The sequence below is a fragment of the Acanthochromis polyacanthus genome, chromosome 23, assembly GCF_021347895.1.
Source record: "Acanthochromis polyacanthus isolate Apoly-LR-REF ecotype Palm Island chromosome 23, KAUST_Apoly_ChrSc, whole genome shotgun sequence".
NCBI lineage: Eukaryota > Metazoa > Chordata > Actinopteri > Pomacentridae > Acanthochromis > Acanthochromis polyacanthus.
The window spans coordinates 7,778,543-7,791,125 of record NC_067135.1 but is presented as its reverse complement, the minus strand read 5'-3'; the positions used below and the strand labels follow the sequence as shown (position 1 = coordinate 7,791,125).

Here is a 12,583-nt window from a genome sequence, read left to right as displayed (position 1 = left end):
AAAGCTTGTCCTTTGATTCTCGTAACACTTTGCCTGTCATTTTAAGTGTGAAATGCATGAACATGTTCAGGTTGTGAGCCGAATGGACCAACATGTCATCCAAAACTACACAGTAAAAATAGATTCTTGAGTTACAGTCAGATACACTTTGGAGCTCTGAGAAACAGAGAAAAAACCTCCTCAACATCCTTCTCTTTATTCTTTATTCACAGGATAAAGATGAATCATCTTGTTTTCGAGGGGGTCCTAATCATTAAACAAAATAACAAGACAGAGACAGTACATGCATTGCACAGTACAGACTCTAACAAGTGAAAAACAAATAAAATAAAGTTTTAAATTCATCCAACACACAAGCAGACACCTACCACACACAACATACACACATTCACACCCCCACACACACTCCCACGGGGCTATTAACTCTCCTCAAAGTTAACAAAAAATAAATAAATAAAATAATAATAATAATAATAACTGAATAAAGAAAAATAAGTTAGTACAAAAATTATTTTAAAAAATAAAAAATAAAAATAAAAATACACATACACACATACATAGATAAACACATTCAATGAGCAAAACTAAATTCAAAAACAATTACAAACAATTTGAAAATGTTGCACAAGAGCATTTTTAAACAAATTGAAGGACATTATAGAGCGGACAGAGGTAGGAAGATCATTCCAATCTGAGGGAGCTTTGTAACTAAATGAGAGTCTACCAATTGGGGCGGCATGGCTCAGTGGGTAGAGTGGCCGTCTCGCAACCGGAGGATTGCAGTTTGATCCGCAGCCCGTTGTGCTCATGTCGAGGTGTCCCTGAGCAAGACACCGAACCCCTAATTGCTCCTGATGGGTCGTGGTTAGCACCTCGCGTGGCAGCTTCCGCCATCAATGGGTGAATGTGACGTATCATGTAAAGCGCTTTGGATAAAAGTGCTATATAAATTCAACCATTTACCTATTGGTTCTCCTTCCACTAGAGCCTCAAAAATGGTTACATTTGTGCTTTTTGTCCACATGTTCATATGTTACTCATATGTGTGACACACTAATTTAGTCTTACCTTGTATATCAGAACATAAGCATAAAATCTGATAGCCATAAGACATTTCATCATGAAATTATTTACTGTATTTACAACTCTGAACATGGTCTCGTTTTAGAACTCTTCAGATTACATTTTTTCATACCTTTCTTTTCCAATGAAATGTATGTATTTCCAGATTTTTGTGACAAACTAAAAGACTAGGTGCTCCTTTCTGAGTTAATTACATTCGCAAACGCTTTATGATATAGAAACTATGCAAATAACACATATGCAAACATTTTTACCTAACAGAATATGATGCAGTGCTGTAATTAAATAACCCAACAGCACATAAAGTAGTTAGCAGTAAGGAAAGTAGGAGTAAAGAGCAACAAATACAGCAGTAATATTAATCTAAACACATCAGATATGAGTAAAGTATTGATGAAAAACACTTAACAGCACAATGAGCATCTTTTCATACATTAATTACATTTTACATATAACATTCATGTACTTGTACTTAAAAAAGGCTTTGAATGTTTCCTCCATCACTGCTGGCTGCACTGTAACTCACTATAAATATGCTGAAGAACATAATTTGACTGAATTTAAAGAAATGTGAGTGCATTTCTCTGGTCTGCATAAGATGCAAAATTATACTAATCGTACTATTACATAATTGGTGTTTTCATTAGCATTTTTGTAATATATCAGTACAGTTCACTAAGAAAATTGTATGGCCATAGACTGTATAATACATTCTTTATTATACAGTCTATGGGTATGTTAAGCAGACTTGTAATTCCCACAACAGACACACTGGGGAGCTGCACTGTACTGCAGCACGACCACACCTTAAAAGACCCACTGACCAATGAGCGACTTTCAACAGTCTCCATCAGCCAATCAACGCTCTTTTGTAACTTAACACACCAATCAGTGGCTCTGTGGGGAGGGATTAGCACTGCGGCTTCTTCCTGGATCGCAATGCTGCTTGTAGAAGCTAAATTTAGTCAATATGAAAGCCTAAAAAAGCAGTAATATATATATTTTATAGATTAGCGGTTTAGAGTGAAAGCGCCGCGATGGGGTTGTTGACAATTTTGAAGAAGATGAAACAGAAGGAGCGGGAGATGAGGCTGCTGATGCTGTATCCTTTCTGTGAACGGCGCTAGCTTAGCCAGAGAAAAGTAGCATTTTCATGTTGTGGTATCATTATAAATCCACCTGAACTGCAAATAGCGATTTATATCTCTAGGTGTGGTTACAAATTAAGACAGGATAACGGCTCTGTGCTTGTGAAACTTGTTTTCTGCTGCACCGCGCTGTCAGCATGTTAGCTAGCACTTAGCACTAGGTGAGTAAGTTACCTGTCCGCTGTTTTTCTTTGACCCGAGTCGTGCAGAGGTTTGGACAACGCGGGGAAAACGACCATCCTGAAGAAGTTTAACGGAGAAGACGTGAGCACCATTTCTCCCACTCTGGGCTTCAACATCAAAACTCTGGAGCACCGAGGGTAACGTTTAGCTCCGACCTGCATTAGCTCAAGCGAAGAAGAACTTCTTCTTCTACGCAACTTAAACAGTTCCATCACTAAAGTGTTATTTCGCTTAAGAATTAACCATTTTACATATGTAAAGAAAAAAATAATCTTTATTGAAGACAGTGTTTATTCAGCAGACAACACAGAATAACCAACTAACTTAGGTTTCCAATAATTCCATGAAAGTACTGCTTATTTAAGCTGACGCACTGCAGGATGATGCATTGCAAGCATTTTTATTCTCAGGATTAACCTTTGCATTACCAAAAAAGCGTAACTGCAAACTTACCACATTTACTATAGGCCTTACAATATATATTTTGCTCACACTTGAGGTGTTAAGTAGTGTATTCCAGCCCTTGGAATGTGAATAATGTAACCATTAATATTACTTATTGTTAAAAAAAAATGAAAATACCTATTTTTAAATAACATTTATCTGTCTTCATTGTATTTTTTTTTATCTATCCAACATTTTACCAATTATTTAGATGTCTAATATATCATTTTACTACATTTTTTTTCATCTCCAGCCAGAGGAAATCTATTGGTGAAATTAAAACGCCACTACAAATCAAAATGTAGCATGGGTATAAGTAATTTAAGGCTTTACTTTATTGGCCAATCAGTTTGCGAACATGCAAAGATGCCACTATGATGAAGGATCAATTTGCTTTTCATATTAATTTGGATTGGTCGTGTGTTTTTCTTTGGTAGATTTGATTATGAGGCTGTGCATTTACACTTTTACCTCACACTTCTTGTGTTTTCTCTGTGGTTCTGCAGGTTTAAACTGAATATTTGGGACGTGGGTGGACAGAAGTCCCTTCGTTCCTACTGGAGGAACTACTTTGAGAGCACAGACGGGCTGGTTTGGGTGGTGGACAGCGCAGACAGACTCCGACTGGAGGACTGCAGGCAGGAGCTCAGTGCTCTGCTGCTAGAGGAGGTAAACCACAGTCACACTCAGAGGAGACACAAAGGGTTTAGTGGGGACTTTTTGAAGGACGTGAGTCCAGTATTTGATGGGATTGCAGCAGCTTTTAGATCAGAAGTGGTTCTAATGCTGTATGATTAAATGTGTTTTTTCTCATAACATACACAACATGCATTGTTCTATATCCTCTGCAGAGGTTAGCCGGTGCTACGCTGCTGGTGTTTGCCAACAAACAGGATTTACCAGGAGCTCTGTCCAAAGAGGCTATTAGAGAGGTGAGCTCTGCCTTCAAATCACAATACTACTTTAACCCTCTTGTTGTCCTCATTTACAGGCAACAAAAAATATTGTTTCCTTGTCTGAAAAAAATACAAAATTTCAGCAAAAAATTCCACAAATTTGTGAAAATTTGCAAAACCTTCAAGAAGAAAATTCCAATAATTCTTTAAAAGTTTATCTTAAAAGTTTTTTAAAAATTGGCAAGAACGTTCTTGTGAATATTTTCAAAAAATGAGTAAAAATCTTCAAAAAAAATCCTAAAAATATCTGAAGTGATTACATATTTGTAAAACTTCTATCTTCTTTAAGAACATTCAGAAAAAAAAATCAACCAAAATCCAGCGAATTTCAGTTGATTTTTTTGTGAATGTTCTTAAACATTTTTATTTTTCTTAACATTTTTTCTTTTTTTCCACAAAAAATGTTGAAAAATTTACCGAAAATGTGGACATCAGAAGTTTCACTGTGAAAATAATTTTTTCTCCACATTTTCAAACTTTAAAACGGGTCAGTTTGACCCGCAGGACGACACGAGGGTTAGCAATACGTCTTGAAAGTATTTGCCTCTTTATTATGTCGCGTCCTCATACAAGATGCTCTGCTGTGTTTTCCTGCAGGCGTTGGCTTTGGATGAGATCAAAAGTCATCACTGGTGCATTATCGGCTGCAGCGCCATCACAGGAGAGAACCTGTTAGCTGGAGTGGACTGGCTGCTGGACGACATCGCTGCTAGGATCTTTACTGCAGACTGAGAACAAATCGCAGCCTCTCATGTTTAGAGATCCGTCTCCGGTTTGAGTATTGAGTGATGCTTTTATACTTTATCAGATTAACTGATGATTGTGCCTCACTGGAATCTGTCATTTTTGTAATAAAAACATTTAGTTGTGTCACTATTATCCAGGGGTTTGCCAGCTTATTAAATACAACCATGCCATCTGGTGTCTGCTAGAGTCCAGATGAAGCTCTGCAGTGCTTTTTTGTATAATTTTACTACTTTTGCAGTCTTGAGCTGCTGTTCCAACGTAATGTTCTTGTAGTGACTTAGGAATTTGTAGGTTTTTCTGATGCAGCCATAACCCAAACTTTCATTCATGTTTACCTCAGAGCCCACATCAAGCTAAGAAATCAGCAGTTTCAACTTTATTTGTCCCTTTAAAAGACAATTTGTTCTACAGTAGCTTACACAAGCATTCACAATAAAGCAAATTAAAGGAAATGTTTTTTTTAAAATACCAAAAAAAACAGTAAAAACACAATAAAGACAGTTGCACCTGCCTGTACAACTGTGGAATATTAACCTGTTGTCTTCATTTATGGGCACAAAAAAATATTTAATCTGAAAAAAAATCCAAAAATTCAGCAAAAAAATTCCCCAAATTTCTGAAAATTTGCAAAACCTTCAGAAGAGAAAATTCCAACTATTCCTCAAGTTTTTAAAAAAAAAAAAATAAAGTCTCTCAGATTTGGCAAGGAAATTCTTGTAAATTTTTCCAAAAAAGTGAGCAAAAATCTTCCCCAAAAAAATCCTAAAAATATCTAGTCATTACATATCAGTTAACTATTTTCTTGAACATCCCCCCCCCCAAAAAAAAACAAAAAAACGAGTCAAGTGAATTTCACTGGCTTTTGGTAGATTTTGTGAATGTTAACATTTTTTCCCACCAAAAAAAGATTTCCCAAAAATGTGGACATCAGAAGTTTCACTGTCAAATTATTTTTCTACATTTTCAAACGAGTCAATATGCAGGACGACACGACAGTTCAATAGTAATAGGCTGGTTCAAATATCTCAGCAGTACTTCCAATTTTTGTGTGGATCTACTGAGTTTTAAATTTTGGGTTATGTTAAGCTTCAATTGATATTTTTCCAAAGTTACAAGCCTTTAGCAGTTCAAAATCATTCAGAAAATTTGATTGTTTCAGCAGTGAGCACTCCGTTTCGCGAGGCACTGAGGTGATGCTCAGTTCTTAAGAATCAATGACTAATGGAGAAAACTCAGCCACTAGCGGAGCCTCTGCATGATTCATCTCAAACGCACTCATACAGCCGACACTTTCACCTTTTGTACTTCTGACTTCTGTTTGCACTCTGAGTTATGTGAGAAAAATCCACATGTTCTGACCCACAAGAGCGGATATTGCAATATAAAAACAAGAAGTCACAAATGACTGTAAAAGTTATTTATTTCAAATTTTCACTATGCTGCCAGTAAAACATGGTTGATGGATCTTCGTTACGGCGCAACTTCTCCCCCAGTCTGCAAAGAGAAACGGTACCTTAGAAATCCATCACAGAGATCTTTACATTTTACTTGTAATTTGTCAGCTTTGATCAGAGGGTACCAATCAGTCATGAATCTTCAGACTGGGGCGGTAACTGAGGCTCATCACATCTGCTGCAGTTTATTTTCAGAAACATCTTCCAGTCAAATACTCACCAAAACATGGCCCGAGATCAGTGTGATGCCTTCAAACTGCAAGGAAAAGAAAAAGTTTAATCAATCAATTTAGCATTTGCATTGTAGGAGTTTAACATTTTAAAACTGGTGCAATATTTTTCTGTGGTTTACAACTTTCTTGCTCAAACTGACATTTTTTTTCCCCTCTTAACATGATCAGTTAAGCCACAGTAATTGTATTGAATCAAAGGCACAAAGTACTAAGAGTACCTTTGGTTTGTCTTCAAGTGGGCGGTGATTAGCAGCACCTTCACTAAAAGTATATAAACACATGCTTGTTTGAGTACCGCATTTTAGTCATGTGTCAAAGGGTTGTACAAATGTCAGTGTAAATGTAACTTTCTTGCTTCCAGAATGGGATCAGAATCATAGTTTCAGTCAAACTCCCAGCTCTCCCTCCATCATAACTCCAGCAGATCACCTTACACCTGGGAGGAATTCAGGGTTCTCAGTGTCGTACCGGGTCAACAGGAGGGAGAACAGAGACACAAGGGACAGCGAATGTGGGAACTGTCCCTTGACTGTAACCAGCTTAACATCATATCCAGCATCCCAGCAGCAACGCCACACTTGCTCATTTACCTGTAGCACAGTCCAAGTGGCCGTTTGAATCTTGAGGGCAGAGATTAAACCTGGAACAGGAGAAGGTTCGTTTAGTTGGTGAAGGAGTTTGATCAGTGGGTGATTAGGAGTTCTAACTGAGGGGATCAGAGGGTACCAATCAGTCATGAGTTCTCAGACTGGGGCGGTAACTGAGGCTCATCATTTCTGCTGAACTGAAAGTTACTGTTAAAGCACCGATCAGACGCTCACCTCAACTCTGCAGAACCTCGTCCCCTTCCTTCAGCAGCGTTTCAACCTTAAAACGAGAAAGAAACAAGCGAAGATCATTTATCTGCCAAATGGAATACAGAATTACTGCTTTGATGTACAGTCAGCATCTTCTCAGTCATTAATCCAGGAAAGAAACAGTTCCAATCATTAGAACGTCTTCCTAAATTTCACTTTAACCCTCGTGTCGCCATGCGGGTCAAAATTAAACTGTTTGAAAATGTGGGGGGGAAAAAAAAAAAAAAAAATCTTCAGTGAAACTTCTGATGTCCACATTTAACTTTTTTTTTGGGTGGAAATAAAGAAATGTTAAAAATGTTTAACATTCAGCAAAAAATTCCCCAAATGTCTGAAAATTTGCTAAACCTTCAGGAACTTTTTTTGTGAATGTTCTTAGAAAATAGAAGTTTTACTCATTATGTAATCACTTGACATTTGAGGATTTTTATTCATTTTTTGAAAATATTTACAAGAATTTTCTTGCCAAATTTTGGGGAATTTTTTAAAATAAAACTGAAGCAATTATTGGAATTTTCTTCCTGAAGGTTTTGCAAATTTTCTCAACTTTGGAGAATATTTTTGCCGAATTTAGATTTTTTCCAGACAAACAATATTTTTTGGTGCCATTAAAGGACGACAACAGGAGGGTTAAACCCAGCAAGCCTCCGTTCTCAGTGTGCTATCAGACCAACAGGAGTGAACATGCAAAGTCTGGTATTAAGATGATGCAGCTAAACTGAGAACTCACTGAATACTTCTGTTACAGTTCTATAAACGGCTCCATCCTGAAGGAGGCAGACAGAAGTTGGTTAAAGTTTGTGACTGGTTTAACTGAAGGCACCAGTCACACCCCAGAGGTTCCAGTTTGCTACTGAAAGTGGGCCTTTGATCAAACTTGATCTTCAGGTTTGGCACATGGTTTAAAATTTTCACATCCACGTTCGTTTCCATTCAGACTGTTGGTAACCCCAACGGGTCATCCCCTTGTTGCCAAGGTAACGCCAGTGGGTTCACCTTTTCAGGTTCTGGCATTAACGCGAGGCGTAAGACGTGTGCGGGCGTCATCATGAAGGAAACTGGACGTGACAAATGTCTGGCTTGGTCTTCTAGGATACAGCACCGCTTCACATTTCTAATAATTGCATGTATTTGAATGCACAAGCGTCGACTCACCTGGACAAGTTCCTGCATTTGTAGGAAGACGGCAGCATCTCAACTGTCGAAAACCTGCTACCTGTAAGAGACGACACTGTCAGATCTGTGCAGAACATATTTCATTCTTTAATTATAACCGCTGACCTTAACTGATGTCAGATATTCCATTTCTCAACAGCAGTTCAGACGAACGAGATTCCAAATGTATCTCATCATTTTCAGCAGGTCTGAGACTAAAGGTCGTGTTTTCCAAACAGCGATAAAACGTCTTACCTTCAACTGGAACACCTCGGTCACGATGCTGAAGCAGTCGAGGAATCACCTGACAGAAGACAAAGTTTATTTACTACATGGTTTAACTGAAATCTTTCAAAGTTATTGTCCAGTGTTTGAACTGAAACAAATTAGAGCAGCAACGATTACTCAACTAGCTGAAATATAACTAATTTAATAACAGAATTCTGGTTAGAGTTCCATCTTAAACCAAACCGAGTCTGTCTGGATTGTGGACAAGACATTTGACCTTAACCACACTTTTCCACCATTTTAGATGTAAATACAAATTCAATGAGAATAAGTCTGATTAATCTACAATAAAAACACCAACTGCAGGCGTACTGATTAACAACAAGAACTGCAACTGATCAAGATGCGTCATCACAGCAGAGCCAATCCTGTTGCAGCATTAAAAACTAGAAAAGACGTTGCAAATTAATGCAGTTTCTCAGATGTTCGTGTCGTTTCACATCGGTTCAAAGTGAGCTAAGTATCATCATCACTGAAACTGCATGACAGAAATGCAGAGTCATCTCTTAGTAGGTTCTACAATAAGCACAGGACTTCTAAAAGTCTTACCGTGAGAATTGTGTGTGATTGAATCCTCCATCATGCATCCTGTCAGCAGGCACTACAGGAGAAATTAACACTTTAATAAAAAGCAATGACTACTTCTGGAATCAGTAAAGGATCTGAAAGTTTGATCAGGGCTTTGGTGACAAACTGCCATGTGACATGAGTCGTCCAGCTGTTTGAAGGGTATTACCCCATTTCATCCTTTCAAACACCTCGCCTTTCACTCATTACTGGACCATTTACAGCATACAGGAGCTCACATTAATATTCTAACTACAGGAAAGGCATTTGATAACCGCTCCTACAACCACACAATGAAGACTTACTTGTGAACGAGGCGTCGCTCCCTCCTGACATTTTACATCAACCTCCAACCTAGCAGAGAAACACTCCAGTTAGTCACATGCACATTAGTGAAATATTTAACCAGTTAATCTACAGGGAATCAGATGAAAGGTTGACATCACTGTGGTCAGGCATATGCTTGTCATTAATTATCATCATCACGTTTATACCCCAACGACTGCATGATCTCCTGGAGTAGGAGGCATTTTACTCACCTCAGTGCATTTTCAAGCTGCTTCAAGACGTAGTGAACGGACACAGACGCCCAACCTGCAGGAGAAAAATGTGGTCAGTCATGAATTAAAAAGAAATCCGCGCTTTGGCATCTCTGAAGGGCAAATCAGAATGAAGGAATCATCACAAAAGTCAGGCATATGCTTGTCTTTTATAAACTCATCAGATAGAGCCTTTGTGGAATCTTACTTTCAGATTTATTGTTGCTCACCTGCACTAGTCTTTTATTCTTGTTCTTCATCTTCAAAGAGCTTTGAGCATCTGTTAAAGAAAAAACACATTAGAAATTAGTTTGAAGATCATTTAGCCAAAACTATTGATCTTACTATGTTTGGACACTACTTGGAGCTCATATGCTGCTCAGTATCTGGTAAAGAAGTTTCTTCAAAGGCTGATTCGGTAAGAGAGAGTTCAGAGATTCATCACTGCAGCACGGAGCTCCTCAACAGCCAGAGAGCCAATTAAGGCTGATCGATAAAAGACCAATTTATGGTTCCCACAATTCCCTGTGCTTCTAGTCAAGCTATAAGAGGTAAACATCTGTTAGACATGACACGCCGAGGCTTTCATACACTGCAAAAAGGTAACATTTAAATTAATATTTTAAATGCTGATTTTTGTCTGTCAAAACATGCCAGTAAAATGAATATAACTTCACAGATGTTTGACAGTATTGGGACCATTACAGTCCTTCAGTGTTAGATTATCACAGACCACATGTTCAAATTTTGGTGTACATGCACACATCATGAACTCAGACTCCATTATTTGAGTTTTAAAAAAAAAAATCCAACTGAGTTCCAACAGTGCATTAGACACATTAAAGACCATTGAATGTGTGACTGTTAACAACCCATTAAAATTACAATCTGCTCAAAAACTGTAGCTACACCTTACATTTCCTAAGTTGTAGCTTTTGTAGTTGGTTGATTGCATCGTTTGAAATTACATTTTCAGCCCTAGCATGGAAAGCATGAATTGGTCTTTTCAGTGGAGCTTCTGAGCAAAACTATTCCAAACTACCAGACACTACACAATAAGGTGAACATTTCATATTTACCTCATGTAGGGAGTCTCCTCATTCCCTTCACACCTGAAAAATAGAACAAAGACAGCCTTTAGTGAATTTTAAGCACACTTTCAATGCAAATACTTCTTACAGCTTCATGCTACTCAGCAATTGAGAGATTAAAGTTTCCTCAAGAGAATCATTCAGTGAGAGAGTTCAAGTAGGACATCACTGTAGCATGAGGCTCCATGTTAGCCATGCTTTTTATCAATGACATCTTTAAAATATCCACTAAAGCATGTCTTAAACTATTAATGCAACAGAGCCACATGAAAGACGCTACCTTTGCAGGAAGAATCTTTAGAGTCTTCTGCCATCTGTAAGAGACAAATACATAGTTTTGAGTTAGCATGCTGCAGCTAGCAGGCACGTCCCCACCAGCCACCACGTGATGGCTCCGTGCAACGTGTTGTGGACGTGCTGTCTGAGCAGAAAAGTCACTATTTCCGTATAAAAAGCATCTCCCATCAGAATAATAAAGTACAATCACAGTCATTCAGGACAGGTCTGTGAAAATTATCATCATTGAGAGAAGCTGTTAGCAATCCTGCCCTAACGGGCATCGGCTATTATCGCGTGTAAAACATTAAAAGAACTGTAAGTCTAAGTCTCAATAAAACATGCAGCAGTTAGTCGAGATGTTTTCTTGTTGATAATAAATGTTTACAAGTAAAATTAGTGAATTTTATAGGTGGATGGTTGAGGATTGTAGCACTGCTCGATGCTGCACCGAAGCGGAGCTCACGAGCTGCTAGCTAAAAGTCCACCTCGGCTTTTAGCTTAAATAAATTTAAAACTAGATTTTTTTTTGCATATTTACTGCAGTTCTGCAACTCTTTAAGGTTACTCAATAAGCAATAAGTGTAAGAATTTAATGACAGTGAAAAAGCCTGAGTTCTCTTACCTCGGTCAGACGCCAGGAAGAAGTGGAAGAGGAAGTCGGTGCGTCTGCTTTTTATGTCCGGCCTGCAGGACTCCTCCCACCTGGAACTTTCACCGGGAAAACGTCTCTGGCTGAAATACACTCCACAAACTAACAAACAGTATTCGTAGTTGTAGAAAACGTTTCATGCCGAAAATATTAAACATTAAAAAGAATATGAACATTAGAAGAAAATGTGAAAATTAAATTTTACTTCGTCAGTTAGCGCCATTTTTGCTCTCCACTAGGAGGCAATAGAAACACTAAAACACACCACAGACTGAACGATAGATAGATAGATAGATAGATAGATATCTAGATAGATAGATAGATAGATAGATAGATAGATAGATAGATACCTTATTAAGCCCGAGGGAAATATAAATGTTCAGCAGTTTACGTACAGCAACATAAAATAACAAAAGGCAGGTTAGTATCATGAACTCTCAAGGTTAGTATATATTCTGAAAAATCTTGCTGTACAATACTATATTATTTTTTTTTAAAAAACGCTTCTAATTTTAAAATCTATAGAATACCAAAGGCACTTAAAAATCCAATATACAGTAGTTGCACATTTCAATGCATGGTGTTTTAAAGTGAATTTGAGTGATTTTAAAGTGACTTTGATAGATAGTAGGAAAACAGTTTTGTCGAACTACCTAAGGTGCACATAGAGAGAGCAGCTCTCAAATAAATCATAACATAATAAGTTTGATTGTCATTAAATTACTCATTTTGTGTCTAAAATGCCACATATACATGTATAATAATAATACTAAACAAGATACATACATATGGAGATATTTAGATGATGGCCTAATTCTCCAACTTAAAGTACTTAAAATGTACTACTCAGATAGTAGTTTCTGTTTGACAACTCATGCCTCATTCCAGTTAAAGTTCTGCCCTGAAATAT

The 12,583-nt window shown here is 37.6% G+C and overlaps 1 protein-coding gene, 1 long non-coding RNA gene and 5 other non-coding genes across 8 annotated transcripts; 1 reads left to right on the top strand and 6 right to left on the bottom strand.

Annotated features, from left to right (window-relative positions):
- The first annotated feature begins 1,971 nt into the window (after positions 1-1,971).
- On the top strand, positions 1,972-4,693 carry arl2 (ADP-ribosylation factor-like 2). Its single transcript, XM_022214906.2, has 5 exons — positions 1,972-2,185; positions 2,441-2,551; positions 3,365-3,527; positions 3,710-3,790; positions 4,412-4,693. The coding sequence occupies exons 1-5, from the start codon at positions 2,121-2,123 to the stop codon at positions 4,544-4,546; spliced, it is 555 nt and encodes a 184-aa protein (XP_022070598.1). The 5' UTR covers positions 1,972-2,120; the 3' UTR covers positions 4,547-4,693.
- A 1,270-nt stretch (positions 4,694-5,963) lies between these two features.
- LOC110965753 (uncharacterized) lies at positions 5,964-11,722 on the bottom strand. 2 transcript variants are annotated; one of them, XR_002596689.2, is made up of 14 exons: positions 11,647-11,708; positions 11,026-11,059; positions 10,734-10,766; positions 9,885-9,934; positions 9,655-9,709; positions 9,421-9,469; positions 9,098-9,149; positions 8,516-8,564; positions 8,261-8,321; positions 7,070-7,115; positions 6,839-6,888; positions 6,467-6,509; positions 6,236-6,271; positions 5,964-6,055 (listed from the first exon to the last, which is right to left on the bottom strand). It is a non-coding gene; the product is annotated as an uncharacterized LOC110965753 (long non-coding RNA). The 2 variants fall into 2 exon arrangements; XR_002596690.2 differs by lacking the exon at positions 6,467-6,509 and having other exon boundaries at positions 11,647-11,722.
- On the bottom strand, positions 6,126-6,193 carry LOC127532512 (small nucleolar RNA SNORD31). The gene has a single exon (XR_007939929.1). It is a non-coding gene; the product is annotated as a small nucleolar RNA SNORD31 (small nucleolar RNA).
- LOC127532511 (small nucleolar RNA SNORD31) lies at positions 6,960-7,027 on the bottom strand. Its single transcript, XR_007939928.1, has one exon. It is a non-coding gene; the product is annotated as a small nucleolar RNA SNORD31 (small nucleolar RNA).
- On the bottom strand, positions 8,034-8,160 carry LOC127532513 (small nucleolar RNA SNORD22). The gene has a single exon (XR_007939930.1). It is a non-coding gene; the product is annotated as a small nucleolar RNA SNORD22 (small nucleolar RNA).
- On the bottom strand, positions 8,393-8,462 carry LOC127532510 (small nucleolar RNA SNORD30). The gene has a single exon (XR_007939927.1). It is a non-coding gene; the product is annotated as a small nucleolar RNA SNORD30 (small nucleolar RNA).
- On the bottom strand, positions 8,962-9,026 carry LOC127532509 (small nucleolar RNA SNORD29). The gene has a single exon (XR_007939926.1). It is a non-coding gene; the product is annotated as a small nucleolar RNA SNORD29 (small nucleolar RNA).
- Positions 11,723-12,583: the final 861 nt, after the last annotated feature.